Source organism: Lytechinus variegatus, chromosome 4, assembly GCF_018143015.1.
Source record: "Lytechinus variegatus isolate NC3 chromosome 4, Lvar_3.0, whole genome shotgun sequence".
Taxonomy (NCBI): Eukaryota; Metazoa; Echinodermata; class Echinoidea; order Temnopleuroida; family Toxopneustidae; genus Lytechinus; species Lytechinus variegatus.
The window spans coordinates 39019279-39039225 of NC_054743.1; the positions used below are offsets into that span (position 1 = coordinate 39019279).

At 34.3% G+C, this 19947-nt stretch overlaps 1 protein-coding gene across 1 annotated transcript in view; it reads left to right on the plus strand.

Moving 5' to 3' along the window:
- The window catches only part of LOC121414015 (intraflagellar transport protein 88 homolog), a 29902-nt gene extending 10271 nt beyond the window's left edge, over positions 1–19631 (plus strand). Inside the window, 14 exon segments of the mRNA XM_041607055.1 lie at positions 1495–1565; positions 2233–2419; positions 3020–3176; positions 3716–3832; positions 4342–4450; positions 5118–5268; positions 5905–6073; positions 8838–8903; positions 9426–9532; positions 12097–12154; positions 15623–15688; positions 17620–17700; positions 17703–17753; positions 18311–19631. Of these exon segments, the coding sequence (XP_041462989.1) occupies positions 1495–1565; positions 2233–2419; positions 3020–3176; positions 3716–3832; positions 4342–4450; positions 5118–5268; positions 5905–6073; positions 8838–8903; positions 9426–9532; positions 12097–12154; positions 15623–15688; positions 17620–17700; positions 17703–17753; positions 18311–18432 (1512 nt within the window). The 3' untranslated portion in view covers positions 18433–19631.
- Positions 19632–19947: the final 316 nt, after the last annotated feature.

A 19947-nucleotide genomic window follows, 5' to 3' on the forward strand; every position in this document is an offset into this window, starting at 1 on the left:
AAATCACTGCAGTTTTTTTGTTGTTGATTCAATCAAAGTTCACAATTTCATTTCCATGCACATTTCATGCTTTTGTCCTTTATTTTCCTCTAAGTTGTCTTTATCCTTTCTGCTTTGTTTCACATACTTTGCTTCTTCCCTTCCATTTTCTATATGTTATTAAATGTTAAAGGAGGAAGAACCTTTTATACCAGCACCGGTGAGTGTTATTATTTTGAGTTTAATAACCTGATAGCCCAGACTAATGTTAGGCTGGCTATATCAGAAGTTTGAATTACATTCAGTCATTTCTTTATTATTTATTTTTGTTTCATTTCCTCTCATGTCTTAGTCTTTATTATCGTATCATTAACTAGTTTCTTATCCCAAGTTCCCTTTACTTGAAAAAGAGAGCAATTAATAGAGCCAAGGGACTTCACTGCCTGCAGTTGTCATTTTCTTGATTTTTTTTATATTTGTTTTGTTACCCTATTAGATATCTTTTTATGTGTTTTCTACTAGAAACTAATCCAACATTTATTACTCATAGCTGCCAAGTAGTACTGATTTTCAGTATTTAGTACTGAAAAATGAGAAGAATGCTGATGGTTTCATACAAAGTACTGATTTCTAAAGTTCAGTTTTATGGTTTGTCCTATGGCATATCTTTGAAAATACTGATTTCCTCACCAAATTACTGATTTTCAGCTTTTAAAATACTGAAATGTATTTTCTTGTTCAGGTTGGCAGCTCTGATTACTCTGAATAGTTCCTTATTGTTGCATTTATCTTAAATAGATTTTAGTCTGGCCAGTAAAGATGCCTTTTTCTTTCTCAAACTCTTCAAATCATTATCAAAGCTTGTGCATGATATTTGTTTTCTAAATGAGTTTTCAATACATCTTGTTATTTGAATGAAAAAATTCTGCCAATTCCAGAGTTGTACATTAATTTTCTTGTCTATGAAGTCCCAAAGCCCGGAGTCTCCTAAACATTAAAGATACCATACAAAGTGTAGACAGAAGTGTTGTAGATGGCTACCCGCAGATTAAAGTATGGTTGGATTCTTTGGTTTGAAACATATTCCATATTTTGTGAGAACAAACCTTAAAAGCTTTAGCTCAGGAATTTTCTTTTGTATTTACTGACAGTGTGAAAAATTTGTCCCATTATGTCAATAAAATGCTGTATTACATCAAATCTCCGAGACTTGCACAGACAAATTTGGAAAACATTAAGCTTTCACTCTTACGTCATGAGCCATGCAACATGATGTCATAAGCTAAGTTGTGATACAAGAAACTTGTCTGTGCCAAACTCTGTTCATCCTTATATTTTGTGCTCATTTTTAAAGGAATCAATTGTATTAACCAGGTGACAAAAAAGTTTTTGCCTGTGTAGCACCTTGTACCACCTTATATTCCATTGAGTCTGTACGTAATATGTTGCTGAACTTTTTCATTCTGTTTCAAGCTTTGATGTAACATGGCTTTTCTCCTTCATTTCCTATTCTAGGATGACAAGCATGCAAATATGATCCTAGAAGCAATTAGGAATGACGGTCTCAGGCAGGCTGAAAGGAAAAGGTAAGGAGGCTAAACAAGTTCTGTTGAAAAAAATAAGTGTTGTTTGGAAGGAGATAACACTGAATGAATGATTAGGGCAAGTCTTCTCATTGAAAATAGCAATAGTATCATCTTTCATTGGATAGAGCAGTCATTGTTTTCACATTGAAAATACACATTATTAGTAGTATTATATTCCTCATAATATGAATGTCACTTGTACAAATGGTTTGACCATCAAACACAAGATGGTTTGCTTTTTGCCTATCTCTGCACTTCTTCCAATGGTAATCCTATGCCTAATATATATATATATATATATATATATATATATATATATATATGTGTGTGGTGTGTTCTCAGCCCTGTAACAGAAAAACATACAATCATTTTGCAATAAATTATAGCTGTAAGTCTGCGCCAAACCGTGTACTAAAAGTTACTGTCAATTGTAGATATTGATTACAGCATTTTATGTGGCCAGACCCTGCTATATGTTTATATGAATTTCTTTTTAAATTGTTACAAAATTCATATAGTGAAAATTCAACGCATGGTTACTGTGCTAATGTTTGAGTATTAGTGTTTTTTCAGAAATCAAAATGGAAATCGTGTTTTTGATTGTGCATTGGGTAATTTACTAAGTCAGACTACCCTATTTGATTTTTTTGCTGATTTATCTCTTTAGGAAAGCCAGTATGGAGAAATGCGTCATGGCTGCTGCCAAGCTGATAGCACCCTCTATAGAGCAGAGTTTCTCCGCAGGGTATGATTGGTGCGTCGACTGTGTCAAGCAGTCCAACTACATTGACCTTGCCAACGACCTTGAGATCAACAAGGCCCTGATGTACCTCAAACAGAAGGAATTCAATCAGGTATGCATTGATGCTGGCCGGAAATTTCAGTTGAAAAAAAAATCATAAATTTTACAGGGATTCCACTTTTCAGGTTAAAGCCTGAATTCAGGCCCAAGAAACTTTTTTTAGGCCACAGATAACACCTTTTTTTCGGGGGGGGGTGTTGTTTTCAAAATGGCTTATTTTAGATGAATTTCCGTCTTATGAATTTTCAGTGGCATCCCTGATTTTTTAAGTCAGTTCATAGTTACAGTCTATAAGAAATAAGCCAAATAAATATTTTTTAATTTTCAAGTTGTCAACCATAGACATAACCAGTGAATTTTTGCTCAGTCATGTGTTAAAAGCATTTGTATATTCACTGGTAAAAGTTTTCTGCTCAAGATGGCAAACATATCGAGCTGTTACAAGTCATTGTTGTTTTATGTTAAGACCAAACAAAATATTAGTCCACAAGTCCATGGGATGCTTATTTTTCTTTTTATGTATTCAATATACATGTAGGTGAAAAAGGTATTGTATCAAAGATTTCATTGAAATTCATTGTATACTTGTGCTACCTTTTTCTTCTCATTGCATTGATAAATCTTTTTTTTTTTGGACAAATTTCTGTAATAGGCTGTAGAGGTTCTGAAAACCTTTGAGAAGAAGGAGTCCAAGTGTGCTGCAGTGGCTGCAGTCAACCTATCCTTCATCTACTTCCTACAAGGCGATATAGCTATGGCTGAGAAGTATGCAGAGGTTGCCATGACAGCAGATAGATACAATCCTCCAGGTATGTGTGCATTAGATGAGGGGTGGGAAGGGATAGGGATGAGGGTGTATCATGGCTGCCTGTTATTTTTCAGTTCAAACCCATCGCACACTATGCGATCCGACACAACGCGATTTTCTAGTAAATTGCATTTTGCTTTAAAATGTGAACGTTCCAAGAAGTCAACTTATTTTATCTGAAGTTCGACATTGCGTTAAAAATGATATAATCATAATTTTGCTTTGCGACAAGTCCTATGGTGGGAGTAAAGTCCAAATAAGCTTCAAGTCGCAGCTGATGATGACGTCATTACGATTTGAAATTGAATTTGCTTTTATTTCTACAGGGAGGCACAAATTTGACTGAATTTTGATTTCAGTAGTCCTACTGATCTCTGATCGCTAAGATTTTATCGGCTGGAATGTTCATATCAAACGTTATTACAATTTCTTTGAAATTTGGATTGCATAGTGTGCACCAAACTGAACATAGGGAACATTCAGCGAACTATGCACTGATGGTAACGGTTTGCACTGCTTATTTTTTTCATCTTCTTTCAGCCTTGGTGAATAAAGGTAACTGTGTGTATGTCCAGGGAGATCTTGAGAAGGCCAAGGAATGCTACCAGGAAGCACTCAGAACAGAAGCATCCTGCACAGAAGCTCTCTATAATCTAGGTCAGTATATAAATGCGATATTGACTGGCCACGAGGGCAATACAAGAATACATTGTCCCATAAGAGAATGATATTGTCCTGAGTCTCAAGGCAATATATTTCTTTAAAGGGCAACATTTCCTATGTTTCCAAAGTAGAGCCAGACATTTTAGTTTTAGAAAAATTAAAAACAGCTGTTACAAACACTACAATAGTTAAATAAAAATCTATTGTCCACTATTGTCTCACATTTTCACTAAAATTTGAATACATATCCAATGGTTACCATTGACTTTCAGTATTTTCAAACTACAAATATTATGTACTGATACCATACATCAAAATTATTTTCATTTAAATGTTAACCAAGGACACTTTGACAACATTTTGTCCTTGTAATCCAGGTCATGCGACCAACAAGCTTTGTTGTTTCGATATATTTCTAATCTCATATTACTCTCTTTAGGTACTTCACCTATCAGAAATGATTGCTTTGTGTAATGAATTAGCATATCTTTATCATTTTTCAGGTCTGGTCAACAAGAAGCTTGGTCATCTAGAGCCAGCGTTGGATTGTTTCCTCAAACTCCATGCCATACTCAGAAACAACGCTCAAGTAATATTCCAGATAGCATCAATGTATCCTTGATAAATAACACTTCTTTGTAATATTTCAAGCTTTTTAGGGGATAATTTGATAGTATTCAGTTGGGGAATTTTTTATTTTTTTTTCTGATTATTTCATATTCAATTTAATATTTATTTCCATATTCTATTCAATAATTAAACTTTAATACTAAATATAAACAAATGTGGACTCTTAAATGATACAATCAGATAGCAATAAGCAGTAAGTAATATAAAAAAATCTGACTCTTCACAAAAAGTGTAAATGAGCATTATACTCCAGGTTCTCTTTTCACAAAGACTAACAAGGTAAACTTGCCATTGTGGTAACTAGCATGGCATCAAGTTTCTGCAGCCAATAAAAAGTCAAGTTTTCATTGTATTGCCATAATTGTGAAGATTCCATAATTGTAAGTCCTCGTGAAATTGGCCCCTGATTTAGCTATTCGGGGGGGGGGGGGGGGGGGGGGCCATACATTTTGACTGTATAGTGAGAATCCATCAAAGTGTAGCTAAGCATAGGGTTAAACCATGATTTTGTCTTACATGTAGCCAATCAAATTGCTAAATTTAAACAGCTTTCAACTGATTATTGATAACAACATGAAACGGGTCCCTCCTTTTCACTCAAAGTTCGATAGAGCTCCAAAAGTTCCTTGACCTTATGTTTGATGTATAGCTATGAGATGTTAGAGGACATCCCTCAAGCCAGTGAATGGTTCATGCAGCTGATAGGCATCGTACCAACCGATCCAGGTATCCTCTCCAGAATGGGAGAGCTCTACGACAACGAGGGCGACAAATCACAAGCCTACCAGTACCACTTTGAGGTTAGTATCCATTGAAACTGACAGACATTGAGGTCATGCCAGTGTCAGTGCTGTGGTCACACCTGGGGGCCGTTGCATAAAACTTTTTACCTGAGAAAACTCAGGTTGTTTTTACCAGAGTTTTTTTCCCTGTGTTAAAGTCAATGGCAGAAATCAGACTAACCTTAGTTTTCAGTTTTTACCAGAGTTTTCTCAGGTAAAAAGTTTTATGCAACAGGCCCTGGTGGTACTGCTAACCGCCACTTTGGTTAGCACCTCACCATAGCAATAGACAGGAATTCACAAATGGTAGATATATTTTTATTTTTAAAATTGTTTCTTGATGAATGGTAGAGCAGGGAAGGGAGAAAGGAAGTTAGACTCTCTTCGGCGCATGTCCTTGAAAGCGGGCATTTGGGTACCAACTTACAAAGTTCTGAGTTGGTTCAAAGCAATACAGAGCAGCACTTGTGGTCAAGAAACAGTCATTAATGTTTCATAATTGACGATATTGTGGGCACATCACCTTACGGCGATATTTCATCACAATCATAAACCATTATCGAATATTCGATATTTTGTCAATATCACATATTTTCGATAATGAAATATTGCCCACCTCCAATTTTATAATAATGTTCATTTTCTCCCACACAGTCATTCCGTTATTACCCGTCCAACATTGAGATCATCGAGTGGTTAGGGGCTTACTTCATCGACTCTCAGTTCGTCGAGAAGGCCATTCATTACTTTGAGAGGGCGGCGGTCATCCAACCCAACCAGGTCAAATGGCAGTTGATGATTGCCAGCTGTCATAGAAGAAGCGGTAAGAATTAATCTGTTGCTTATTAGGTCTGTGTGATCTCTTTACAAAGCGTATGGGAATTACAGAATTCAGTAGTCAAAAGGTTAACAGTTATAGTTTTGTTAAGTAGTTGTTAACTTCGCTGCAATTTAGTCTCCTTGGAACTTCTGCCCTCCCAACGGTGCTGATGATCTCTGAGCTTATTGGAGGAAGAATACGATAGAGAGAGAGAGAGAGAAATGTTGTTAGAAGATATCTTTACATACATATTTATACAGGAAATGGCAAGCCCAGTGACATTTACATGTAATAGCTTGATAGGTTATAGGGCAACGACAGCAAATGTCCTCTATTCTGTGCAGCCTGGTTGAAAGTGCTAGAGCCGTCAGATTCTACAGAAGAATGTTGTGTTTGTGTGCAAAGTCTATTTTATGTAAGCTTTATATTGTGCATCTAATACAGAAAAGATACTTTTGATTGCCATACCATGTCTATGAAAAAGAAGGGAGAAAAGAGTGGGAATCGATATGTTGTGTAATAAAAACCCATAAGGCCTAAATTTTACAAGGTCAAATTTGGTTGGAAAGTGCCCTGAAAGAATGTTTCAAACAGTAACGGTTCAGTTCAAACCATTCCTCCTACCATAAGGATTTAAGATGGTAGGTACGATTCTGAAGTCATCATTTGTGACCTGCCACCACAAAACCAACAATAAGTCAACCAAAATTAATATTTATATTTTTATTGAGCTTAAAAATTAATTTCCTAAGCTTTAGAATGATATGTAATATGTTAAAATTGACAAACAAATAACCATCGCAAGTACTTGATTGAATGCAGAGGAAATTCAGCAACAGCTTAAAAAACATGGAGAAAAGAAGGTTTGAAGTTTGGGGTTCACTCAAGCATGAGATGAGCATATTGTGTAATCTCAGTGAAACTTCCAAGCAGTCCAAAAAAGTAGTGTCCAAGAAACTCTTGTGTCTTTTCTTTTATTGAACTTCACCACTTCAAATTTTTACAGTAGAGAGAAAAAGTAAAAATTGCTCTTTCAGATAAGCTATTTTTAAAATTTTTTGTCTCACCTGCATAGCAGAGTGAGACCATAGGCGCTGTTTTTCCGACGGCGGCGGCGGCGGCGTCAACATCGAATCTTAACCTGAGGTTAAGTTTTTGAAATGACATCATAACTTAGAAAGTATATGGACCTAGTTCATGAAACTTGGCCATAAAGTTAATCAAGTATTACTGAACATCCTATAAGAGTTTCATGTCACATGACCAAGGGCAAAGGTCATTTAGAGTCAATGAACTTAGACCATGTTGGGGGAATCAACATCAAAATCTTAACCTGAGGTTAAGTTTTTAAAATTTTTATCATAACTTAGAAAGTATATGGACCTAGGTCATGAAACTTAGACATAAGGTTAATCAAGTATCGCCAAACATCCTGCATGAGTTTCACGTCACATGACCAAGGTCAAAGGTCATTTGGGGTCAATGAACTTTGGCCATTTTGGGGGTATCTATTGAATTACAATCAAAACTTAAAAAATTTTTGGATCTGATTCATGAAACTTGGACATAATAGTAATTAAGCAGGAAAAACTGCGATGAGAAACCATGCGCTGAATAACTTTTTTAAAAATGGCTCTCGTAAAAATAAAAATGGCTCTCCTTTATTTTTCAAAATGGCTCCCTGAAAATAAAAAGTAATTTCAGCACTGTCCAGTACATGTCAATAAGGTAGGGAGGCGTCTCAGTGAGAAGGAATATTAAAGGGACATCCAAGCAAAGAATCGGTGTTATGTGTTAATATGTGACGTATCCCCTACCACTACCACTACCAAGCCACCTTAGATCTACAAATTATGAAACAGCAATACAATCCACTCCATTTCAAACATAACTCAAATGAAGATATAAACAGTGTTTATCTTCAGATATTAAAAATTTATTGAGTGTATTGCAGAAAATGTCCAAATTAACAAATAAAAGTGTGTTAAAAGGTTACAAAAGGTCAAACTTTCATCTTCTGGAAAATAATGAATAATGAAATCGGTTCCTCATTATGAATGGAAAAAATGGGACGGGAAACTCAACATCGAGTTTCATTGGCCTAACAGTAATCAAGTATCACTGAACATCCTGTATGCATTTGAGGTCACATGGCCAAGGTCAAAGGTCAATGAACTTTGGCCATAATGGGGGTATCTGTTCAATTACCATCATAACTTTGCAAGTTTATTGATCTGATTTTTGAAAGTTGGACATAAGAGTAATCAAGTATCACTGAATATCCTGTGCAAGTTTCAGGTCACATGATCAAGGTCAAAGGTCATGTGAGGTCAATGAATTTTGGCCACATTGGGGGTATTTGTTGGATTACCATCCTATCTCTGTAAGTGTATTGGTCTAGTTCATAAAACGTGGAAATAAGAGTAACCAAGTATCACTGAACATCTTGTGCGAGTTATAGTAGTTTTCAAAGTCAGCACTGCTGCTATGTTGAATTGCGTGATGCAGGTGAGACGGCCAGAGGCATTCCACTTATTTTTTTTTAGACTGAATTACTATTTTGGCATTTAAAAAGAACCTTACCTGGTGGTTTTATTGGTGGTTTTGGGGTGGTAGGTCACATTTTATCTCTCATTTTCATATACATTAAATTATTGGATTTTAGGTATGTAAGGTTGGTTAATATTCGTACCAATGTAAATCATTAATGATAAAAAAAAAATGATTTGTTCCATAAGAAAGTGTTTTATTTCTCTTTTAAATACAGGAAACTATCAGCAAGCCTTGGAAACCTACAAGAAGATTCATAAAAAGTTCCCTGACAATGTAGAATGTAAGTGAAACTTCAGTCACTTCTCCATAGAAAGTAGCATAGATTGTAAATGATCACTTTGGAAAAAGGTACATGTAGCAGCAAAGCTATCAAAGTAGGACAGGTTAATGATAATACACCACCGTAGGTACAATTAGTTATCTTTCTAATGTAGTGGTTGTCTGTAAAGGCCACCTGAAGGAGACAAAGAGAAACAGTCTTCATGAATAGGTAGTGTTTATGGTCAGGTTCATTTAATTCATGTTTCAAGGGGAATATAAAATTGAAACAAAGTTTGTTGTCAGCCCTTCTGTTAAGGTGATCATTAAAGCAGCTTTTTACATAGATTTTGAAAAATATCCTTTAATAGCAAAGGACGGATGCTTTGATTCCTCACAACAAATATTGTATAATCTTGCTAACATGTAAGTCTGCATGCAAGTTTGCTGTGCTTTAATCAAGTCAATCTAATCTCAGTCTGTCTCTGAGACTGATTTTTGTAAGCGAATTCTATGTTATTAGTCTACTTTTTTGTTGTTGCAGGTTTGAAGTTCTTAGTACGTCTTTGCTCTGATCTTGGACTGAAGGATGCCCAAACATACGCAACCAAGCTGAAGAAGGCAGAGAAAACTAAAGAACTCAGAGAACAGGTTTGATAACACAATCATTTCTTTATTCCATTCATTCATTTCTCTATTCATGTGTGTATGTCTTCATATTCATTTATTTGTTTATTCATCTATTTATTTATTTATTTATTCATGTTTTTATTTATTTATTCATTAATTTATATATTTATTTATTCATTCATTCATTTATTTAAATATTTATTTATTTTTATTTATTTATTTATAGATTTATTTATCTATACCTTTATTTATATAGATATATTTCTTTATATTGTTGTTAATTTCTTTATATTGTTGTTAATTTATTCATCAACTTAATTGTAATTAAGGGGGAGGGGGTCAGCTGTCTTATCTGCTCTCCAGGATCAGCTAATTAAACCCTTGCTACCATTTACCACATTTCCTCATGATCAGGATTGTCCAGAAAGCACAAACATATACAGTGAAACCTACATAACAAGAGCCACACAATGAATAAAGGTCTTTTTAAGTGGATGGTCTTTATAGACAAATTACTGTAATAGTTGTTTCAATGGGGAAATCAAATAAATTTCATATGATCAGGAATGTTTAGACGGTAAAAAGATATACAGTTAACCTGTATATAAAGACCCATGCTTGAGATAAGAGTGCTTTATGAGCAGGTGGTCCTTATTAACAGGTTTCAATCAGGAAACCTTTTATTCAAGTGACCCAAATTGGTAGGCTTAATGGACAGGTGGTTCATTTTTTACAGGTGGTCATTAAATTAAGTTTGACTGTATCTGTGTGCATGTTGTACAGAAGGGCTGTACTTCTAACCAAGTTTTCAAAATTTATCAAAACAATCTAATAAGATTTTCACGTATAACTGAAATAGCTGGTGGGTGTTTTTTAAAGTTGTTCATAATTATGAAAGACTTTAACCCTAAAAAGACTGGGGGAGGGGGCCTTTTAGGCCCCCCCTGTACATAAATCGCGATAACTTTTTTGCGCAAGAAGCGTTCGCACCGCCATTTCATGACTTTTTTTTCTCGAGTTTTGCGCAACTTTTGATACCAAATTTGTATACCTCCATGCCGCGGTTACGGAGTTACGTAACATTTTCATATCACATGTCACGTAAGAAATTGAAATTTGTATTCGTTTGTGTGTAAAGTGTATGGTATTTAAATGAATGTTATACACATTGTTTTCTAACTACATTTTTATTTGTTTCTTTCTATATTATGTCACTTGTGAATTCAAGTAGCAGTTCTAGGATATGAAAAAATGAAAAACATTGCATAAAAAAATAAAGAAATACATAAGAAATGCAAAATAAAGAAATACATAAGAAATTAAAATCAAAGAAAAACATAAGAAAAGTAGTGCAAAATACCAGAATCGCTTGCACAACTATATTTTTGGGTGCAGGAAACACTGAATAGACAAGTAATGTCACACTTTAGTTGATTATGCTATAATTGATATTGAATAAGTTATATATTACACAAACCCAAAATATATCTAGAATACTCAAGAATTTGCAAACAGGAATTTATGGACCGCAATAGGTACCAAAATATGAAAAATTCAATTTTTTGATAAAAATTTGCATATTCGCATAATTAATTATGAATATAATTTGCATAAATTATGTGATATCTCTTATGCTTTGTTTTCACCAGCTATTGTACATGTAACACATCACTTGTGTATCTTCCAAGATTGCTTTGTCTCATTGCAAGAGAGTGTAATGCAATAAAACATGCCAATTATTGTATTTCTCTACATAACACATGCGGAGTACTTATTTGCATATTTAGTAATTACTAATTTGCATAAGCATATCTAATAATTCAAGCATGAAACAACACAATTCCATGATAAACAACCTCTTCTTACAGCTGAAAACCTTGAAACAGGAATTTATGGACCGCAATAGGTACCAAAGTATGAAAAATTCATTTTTTTGATAAAAATTTGCATATTCGCATAATTAATTATGCATATATTAAAAAATACAATGAATATCAGTATTTTGAATATGTTTTCTTTTAGAGGACATGACAAAGGATGTGTGTGCCAAATTTGGTTGCGATCGGACGACCAACAACCGAGATCTTAGGGGGGGCCCAAAAGGCCCCCCCCCCCCAGTTTTTCTAGCCTCCAAAATAGCCCAGTCTTTTTAGGGTTAAGAGCAACAGGTGATCCTTTCTTGAGGTAAATTATGTGCACCAAATTTTTATTGGTGTGGATTTAGCTGTTAAGAAAGGATCACTAGATGTTTATACAGACACTTGTAACTTACAAACAGCTTTATGAAACACCCACCTGGGGGGTGTTTCACAAAGATTTAAGTGTGACTTAGGTCACACTTAAATGCCAACGCATACATGACATGCAACGCGCAATCTTATTGTTCAATACACAGTAGTGCGCGTCCTCTTGGCATGATCTGACCAATGCAGACATACCTTTTATACTGTACGCAACTAGGCTTTTAAGTGCGACTCTAATTCATACTTAAATTTTTGTGAAACACCCCCCTGGATACATAATTAATATATTCGAACAGCCAAACTAACATACTCAATAGAAAATCTATTTTTTGTTTGTTGCAGAGGGCCACCAGTGGTAACAGACGTGGTAGCGGTCGTGGTGTACGGCAAGGAAGCGCAGGTCAGTTATTTCATCGTACACAAATGCATCTATCATCATCATGTTTATGAATTCCACTTTAATCTATTCACTCAACACATTAATATCTCATCTCATATTTCAGTAATTGATTAATTGATGTGATTAATAGAAAATAGCAGTACCCAAGGGAACGATATACCTGTCACTTCCTCAAAGTCATATATTTGGTAATAAAATATTAACATTCATCCATTTTACAAGTATATAAGAATCAATTGCTGTGTTTGTTATATGATGTACTCCCTATCTACATCTAATTCAATTATGTATTTGATTTGATTGTTGACCATTTATTAACTGAGAGCTTGATTCAATGACTCCAACCAGTTTGTAGGCTCAGTTGGTAGAGCGTCCGTCTCACAACCGGGAGGTCGGGGGTTCAAACCCCGGCTGCGTCAGACCAAAAGACGTTTGATGTTGAACGATTAAAGGGAAAGAGCCTCGTCTATCTGGCGCTGCACAGCGACTGCCGGGCCCACGAACAGTTGGGCAAAGTAAATCTTCATAGTACTTCATTTCATGTCTTTTTTGACCAATAAATAAAATGAAAAAATATGGATTTGGGTATTCTGATTAATTCATATGATAATTATAGTTAATCGGAGGGAGAAGGGGGATATATAAATAAACGCAACTGAAAACTTAAGCCCCAGATCCGCTTGAATACATACCGGTACAAAAAACTTTGTCATATCTCAGCTGAAAATTGAATCACATTCAATTCATCAGTGAAATTATGATAAGGAACAAAATGTAATAAAACAAGAATTAAAGGGTGAGTGATTAGTTTCATGCAGATTTTAAAATAACTCAAACCTTGTGTTAGCTTATTTATGGTTTGCAAATATATATTCAGGTGTTTATCATATATGTTAGTTATTCTCGTTTGGTAAACAATTTTGCTGCTTATGGCAGTCAAAGTGGATTGTTTTACCCGTATTATCCTTTTTCTTCTAGCCAAATCATGCCCATTTTGCATCTAAATCGTAAATGTTGAACTATTCAATTCACATCATCCATTATTTTATTGATCGTACAAGGCTAATATCCTTTCGGAATTAATTTTGATAATTTAGCATATCTTTCTAAAATACATACATACAAGTAGCTTTCAGTTTCCATGAATTATATTCAATTTTCTTGCATTCTTTGTTTAATTTCTGCTGCTATTGTATAGACATAAGAGGTGAGAATTGGCATGGTTTTGAAAAAAAAAACTGGAAATATGCACAAAACATTTCATTTCCATGGTTATATTTCTCTATAATTGTTTTATTTGGCACAGTGGCACATTTTGGGGTTTGAAGATGATTTGTTTTTGGCTTGGGAATTGTTATTTTAATTTTGTTACGATGAAATTAGTAGTGTCTTATTCTTTTTGATTTTTCTTTGGGTAACTCGGAATTAGCACTTGTGAGGCAATGTGAATCACATGACAGTTTTCTTTATTTTTTTATGGTTTTATTTTCTGGAACAATTAAGTATTCTGTATATGTATTACTAACACTGTGCATACATGTGTTTATTCTGAATTTAATTTTCTTTTAATTCACAATTTATATAGACGATTGAAAAAAATTCAAACCACATTTCATCAATTAAAAAAATCTTTAAAAATTTTGTTTCCAGCAATCCACTCTAACGCACCATTCCAGTCACCTTAATGCAGTTTTAAATTAATTTAATTAATGTACAGTACTGACAGAAATAATTTTGGTACCTTAACTTGACAAGTTTTAATGGGGCTTTTAAACAGTCATAATTCACTCACAATTATTACAAGCAACTGAAATTATTGCATCTGATAAGCTGAGAGTGATTTTGATTCTGAAAGTCACCAACAAGATGTTTGATGAAAAGCTCTCCTTGGGGGCTGTTTTATTAAGCTGTTTGCAATTTTGTAGGTCTTAATCAGATCCTTAAGAACATCATTTCAAACCAAAATGGCTAAAGTCAAAATATGATCTTTGTAGATTGAAATTCTTATGGTAAATAAACATCTCAATGCAAAGTTTATGACCTGTGGAAAATTTGATGAGGGTTTTGAGGAGATTCATTCCCACACATGAAAATAATAGGCTCATTTTAATTCCAGTTGTTTGTAAAGCATAAACTACACCACCTTGGAATCTATCACAAATACAAAATTTGCCTTGTCATTAATATTAGCACATTTAAACGCTCCAAGTCACAATTTTCACTAATTTCATACTGCATTCATCAGCATATACATTCTCCCATTTATTGAATGCCCATCTTCATGAGTGTCGAAATGATGAATCGTTGGCCCTGTTAGTTTGCACACCTAAAATATAATTTTGTTTTTTTCCTCTGAATTGAAATCATTTCTATACCATATTGTGCTTATGGACATACTTCTACCATACAAGTACATGAAATATGTTTCACATTAAAACTGCTTTATTGATACACTATAAGTTAATCAGTTGCATGATTTAGCCCTTGACATTTCACCTCATTATCATAAAATACACAGGTGATATTGCAAACTTTAGTGACTTCTTTATTCTTGCACAAATTTTGTAAACCAAATCCATAACATACTGGTGTAGTATCGTAACACTAAGTGACATTTTATAGGACAATGTCATGCCATTTTTTTTTGTAATTTGTGTACAAATTCAATGGAAGAAGAATCCCTATCCTACCCCCCCCCCCCATTTGAATTACAATTTGATATTACAATCATAATATAGGTGATGCAATATTCGCTGGGGCTTTACTTTCATTAGAAGATTGAGAGTCGAAGTGTGAAATCTGGCTCCAATCTCTTAATTGATTACGATACATTCTCAGTTTATGATTCAATTGCAACAGGGGTGTGTTTCACAAAGATTTTAGTTTGAATTAAAGTCACTCACATTGAATTATTGGGTACATTTATATCATATGTGTGTTGACATTGAAGCATTACTTTAAGCCACACTTAAGTATTTGTGAATAATCTTTTCTAAGTAATTTATCACTAGAGGGCTTTGCACATGTACATGTAGTATAAACTAGCTATGGTAATAAATTCACCCACCCCTACCACCCACTAATCTGATAACCTTGTCACACACTACCATTTAATGATACCCTCTGGAAAATGAGTTTGTATATGATGTATCTGAAATGGAATTTGAATTGAATTTGAAATTGAAATCTAAATCGAAATTCAAATTCAAATTAAGATTAGATTTCAATTTGAACTATGTGAATTTCAGTCATGTAGTTGATTTATAGATGTACGTATATGTACCATAGATATGGACAGATGGCTTAAACTTGAATAGCAATGTTCAAATTGAATCCTAGGCAGTTTACGCACTGCCTGATGAAATGTTATTATAAGATGGAGACAAATGGTAGAGTGTGACAGGGTCTTAACATTAACACTTCACATCCCCTTGCACTGGTTCTGTGTGTTGTTGTTTCTTGGGTCAGGTTCAGAGCGAGTTGGTAGTGGCACGAGGAGGGGTCTGGAAGACGACCGCCTCGATAGCCCCGCTGGTAAGTTCATGTATGGGAGAACTGGTTATGCAGTATGTGATTATCATTATGACTGTACATTTTGCATAAAAAGCACTTCATGCTGTTTATGGTAATGTATTTTGTCGCTGAGCTGTTGAAATCTTTTATGTCAAATTTTTTTTAACATTAAAAAAGTTAAAAAATTGAACCTCAGCTCAGCAAAATCTTGATTTTAGAGTTATGATATTAGTCATACTGTTTTATTGCATACAAACAATTTATTTCTAAGATAAAACTTGAGTTTCCCTCAAATTTTTCTTTAAATATGAGGTTTTAATGGCACAGCGACTTTATACAAAAATTACTGTGAATTCTTCATGTGGTATATCTAAGTGAGCTATGTGCCTGCAGGCTGCATAAGAACAAATATAGGTATTGTTATCAGTATATTACATTACCTTGACCAAATCTAGCCAGCATAATTAACATGATTGCTTTTCATAAGAGCCTTCTGACTTTCTTTACTCCTGTCATTAGATCAGCTTATGTAATAGAAGAAGACAATTGACAGCAGTTCTTTCTGCAGAAATCCCACACCCCAAGGGCAGATCCAGGATTTTTGGAAATGGGGGGGGGGCACATTTTCCAAGTAAAATATTGACAAGCTGGAAAAAAGGGTTTCAACCAAAAATTAAGGGGATTACGTCCATGGAAAATTTGAAACTTTGTTTGACAAGCAAAAAACAAAAAAACCTCTTCACTTTTAAAAGAGAGGGGGCACACTTTTGTCTTAACGGCATTTTTACATTACAAGTTTTAATTGTGCCTCTCAAAGGGGGGGAGCCTTGGCCGTCTGTGCCCTCCCCTGGATCCGCCAGTGCTCCACCCCCCCCTCCCACAAAAAACAGAAGATATGTTATACTTTGTAGCCCACTGTTAGAGTTCTGTAGGTAGTAAAAAAGTAAAACAATATTTACCTATTATCAATGCCTGCCTACTAGCAAAGGACATTTCCCCCTTTTTTATTTCAATTATTGTTATTAAACTCACAAATTGTCTAGCAGCAATTTTGATCAAGTGCAAGAAATTCTTATGCCAGGACTTGTCATCCATTTTATTTTTTTGTCTATTTTGTATTTATATATTATATTTATAAATTGAATGTCACCAATATTTATTCTTTTTATTTCAAATTGCAGCATTGACTCTAATATGATAATACTGTCATTTAAAATGCTTGTATATCTGCATATCTCGTAAATATTACATTCCTAAACTTCTAAGTTCATTTCCCCCAATAAATTCTATTGCTATTGCATTGGTAATTTCTAATTGTATTTACCGTATTATGTAAACCTGAAGCTTTATGCTCACTACATACACTAAAATCTCTGTCCTATATGTTTATCTAGTACATGACTCTTCTATTTTCCACTCTATTTTGTCTCAATCAACTCTTGTGTGCTGTACATTTAATGCTAATATTTGTTTACATTCTTTTAGTGACTTATAATTTGTATTGACTGTCCTTTTAATTGATTGAAGTGAAAGATTATGTTTCCTTGTGCATTATCATTTGAAATGCTATGAATATTTGAAATGTCAAAAAAGGCAATCATAACTTAATTATTTATTAAGTATGAGCTGTGTGTTTTGGATCCATTACTGTTGTTTCCGCTATATGAGATCCAGCATGACTGTCCCCTTCTGCTTTTTTCTTGCAAATGATAATAAATGCCAAAACTACTGAAAAATTGTGAACATAATGAATTCCCAAATCTTAGAATAGATGTGTTTTATTTTTTTATACAATATATATAAGAAATGTAAATTCTTGAGCATTCAAATATATGCTAGACAAGTAATCCCCCGTTTATCATTTTGGCTTTTGAGGACAAAATCAAGCAATGAATTTCCATATGTGTCTTTTGATTAATTTGATTCGGTTATACAAATATATTTTAAAACAGATTCAGGGAGAGGAGGTAGCGGAACAAGCAGTCGACAGAACAGCGGACGGTCAAGCGCTAGACGGAGCAGTGGGAGGATGAGGCAGCATTACCTGAATCAAGTGGTGTATATCAAGTAGAGGAACAGAATGTTGGTATGTTGTACATTGGAATCTACTCTGTAGGCTTGTATTAAAAAAATGGGCATTTTAATAAAATTTTGTACATCAGACCCCCCCCCTCACTATATGGCACCTCATAAGATGATCTGTCTCTGTTTTGTAGTTGATATGAAAACTTGTAGTGCTTTAAAATTATCATGGCTTGAGCGGTTCATGAAATGACCTACGATTTGATTTGAGTAAAATATGGGATGGATGATTGACTTATGATATTACAGACTTTATCAGCACTATTATTACCCCCATCTTGGTATTTAATCAGACTTGCCTGCACTCACTGAATGCACATACTTCACGACCTTGAGAGTATTCCAGATAGTGACAACTGTTTGCAAACATTTATGTTCTTCATGTTTCCTGTAAATTGTCATTGTGCCCTCGGCCTAGTGGTCAATGAAATCACTATGATTATACATTTTTTGCTTTCCCACATGATCAGAATGATAACCTTACCATTGAATTGAAGACTGGGTATAAGTTATACCATCGTTTGAACTTTGACCTTCACATTTGTCTCACCTTCATTCCAGATGCCTCCTACATTGATCCCCTGGGCCCATCAGCGGAGAGGCCCAAGACAGCAGCGAGGAAAAGAGACGCTGAGGATGAGTTTGGTGATGAGGAGCTCGGTGATGACCTTCTCCCAGAATAAACACAAAGTGTGGTGTCAAAAGGAATATACCCATTTTAAGAATGCGTGGGAGGGTATTACGAACAGCTTCGTTCAATTTTAAGCTAAACGAAATTGATATTAGGACTTTTGATTGGTTAACCTCTTCAAAAACTGATTTTAGCTGTTCGTAAAGCTTCCCTTAGTGTAATGAAACATCTGTACAATCGATGTAGAAGATATTTATAGAATTAAGAATTGAATAAATTCAAACAACCAATTGAGTTAACAATTCCATCATTTTCATGGTATGAAAAATTCAAATTCAGATTTCCATTGAGATTTTATCCTGTGATATATTTATAAGTATTTAGTTTTGAATTAAATTTTGATGCTAATATATTTCTTTCTGTGAATGTGCTCTAAATGTGATACCTCTTGTTAAAGTGTTTGTCAGCACTAATATGATCAAGTCACTATGTCACCTTGAGAATTATATAGTACATGTACAAGTAAAGTACACTCAATTCAGTCTAGTCATAGATTGCCATTTTATTTATTTAGTTCAGTCGTAATCACAATCAGTACGATGGACAATGTTTATTTATTGTGAAATGTGTAGCCATACTTTAAGTTCACAATGCGTGTGTAACATATGATCATACGAACTGATATAGGGTAAAGAACTGTTTCACGTTTCAACAGTTCTGCATCGATTACAAGTCTTCTATCAAATTATCGGCCATTTTGTAAGTTTCTTGGTAAATGACCTACTTTGTCTTCTCAAAAGGGACATGAAATGCCTTTATTTTGATACATTTTATGCAGAAGAGGGGGTGATGGTCAGCTTTGGGTCTATGTCTTTCACGTATATTGAATTGATTTATGATGTATATTCCATAATTTGGAATAGTTACGGTATAAATTATTTTCAACTGTCTGCATTACAGACAGAAACTATGAATTATTAACAAGTGAAATTCTTTGTATCAATATTGGGACATCGACTTACATCGACTTAAGTGACTTAATTTATCAAAAGCAAAATGGGGTGAAGATACATGTGTGAGCAAGGTGAAAGTATGCAGATGTAGACCTTATTGAAAGAATACTTTGTGCCCAATTTTCATGGAAAGTTTGGAAAATGCAATATTGTTTACATACCAGGTAAGAGATCAGGCCTATCTCTGACTTTCTTATTAGTTAAAAAGCTGTGTATTCATATCCAAATTTACTATACTTGACTCTCCCTAAAATAGTAATGGACAAAATAATTTAATGATTTTGATGTGTTTGTGTGATGTATAGCTAGAAGAGATATATCTTGTTGAAATCCTGCTTTGTGATTTTAAATATGTATAAAAGAGAAGTGAAAATTAAATATTATTACTAAGCATACATAAGATATTTTGTTCACATGTGTAGTTTCCATTTATTTTATCATCTCTTCCCTCCCTTTCTATCAATTACACTTGGTAAATTCTTACCCTGTCCATCTATCTCTTTCTCAACCTCCCTCCCCTATTTTGTCTCTCTCTCTTTCTCTACCTTATTTTC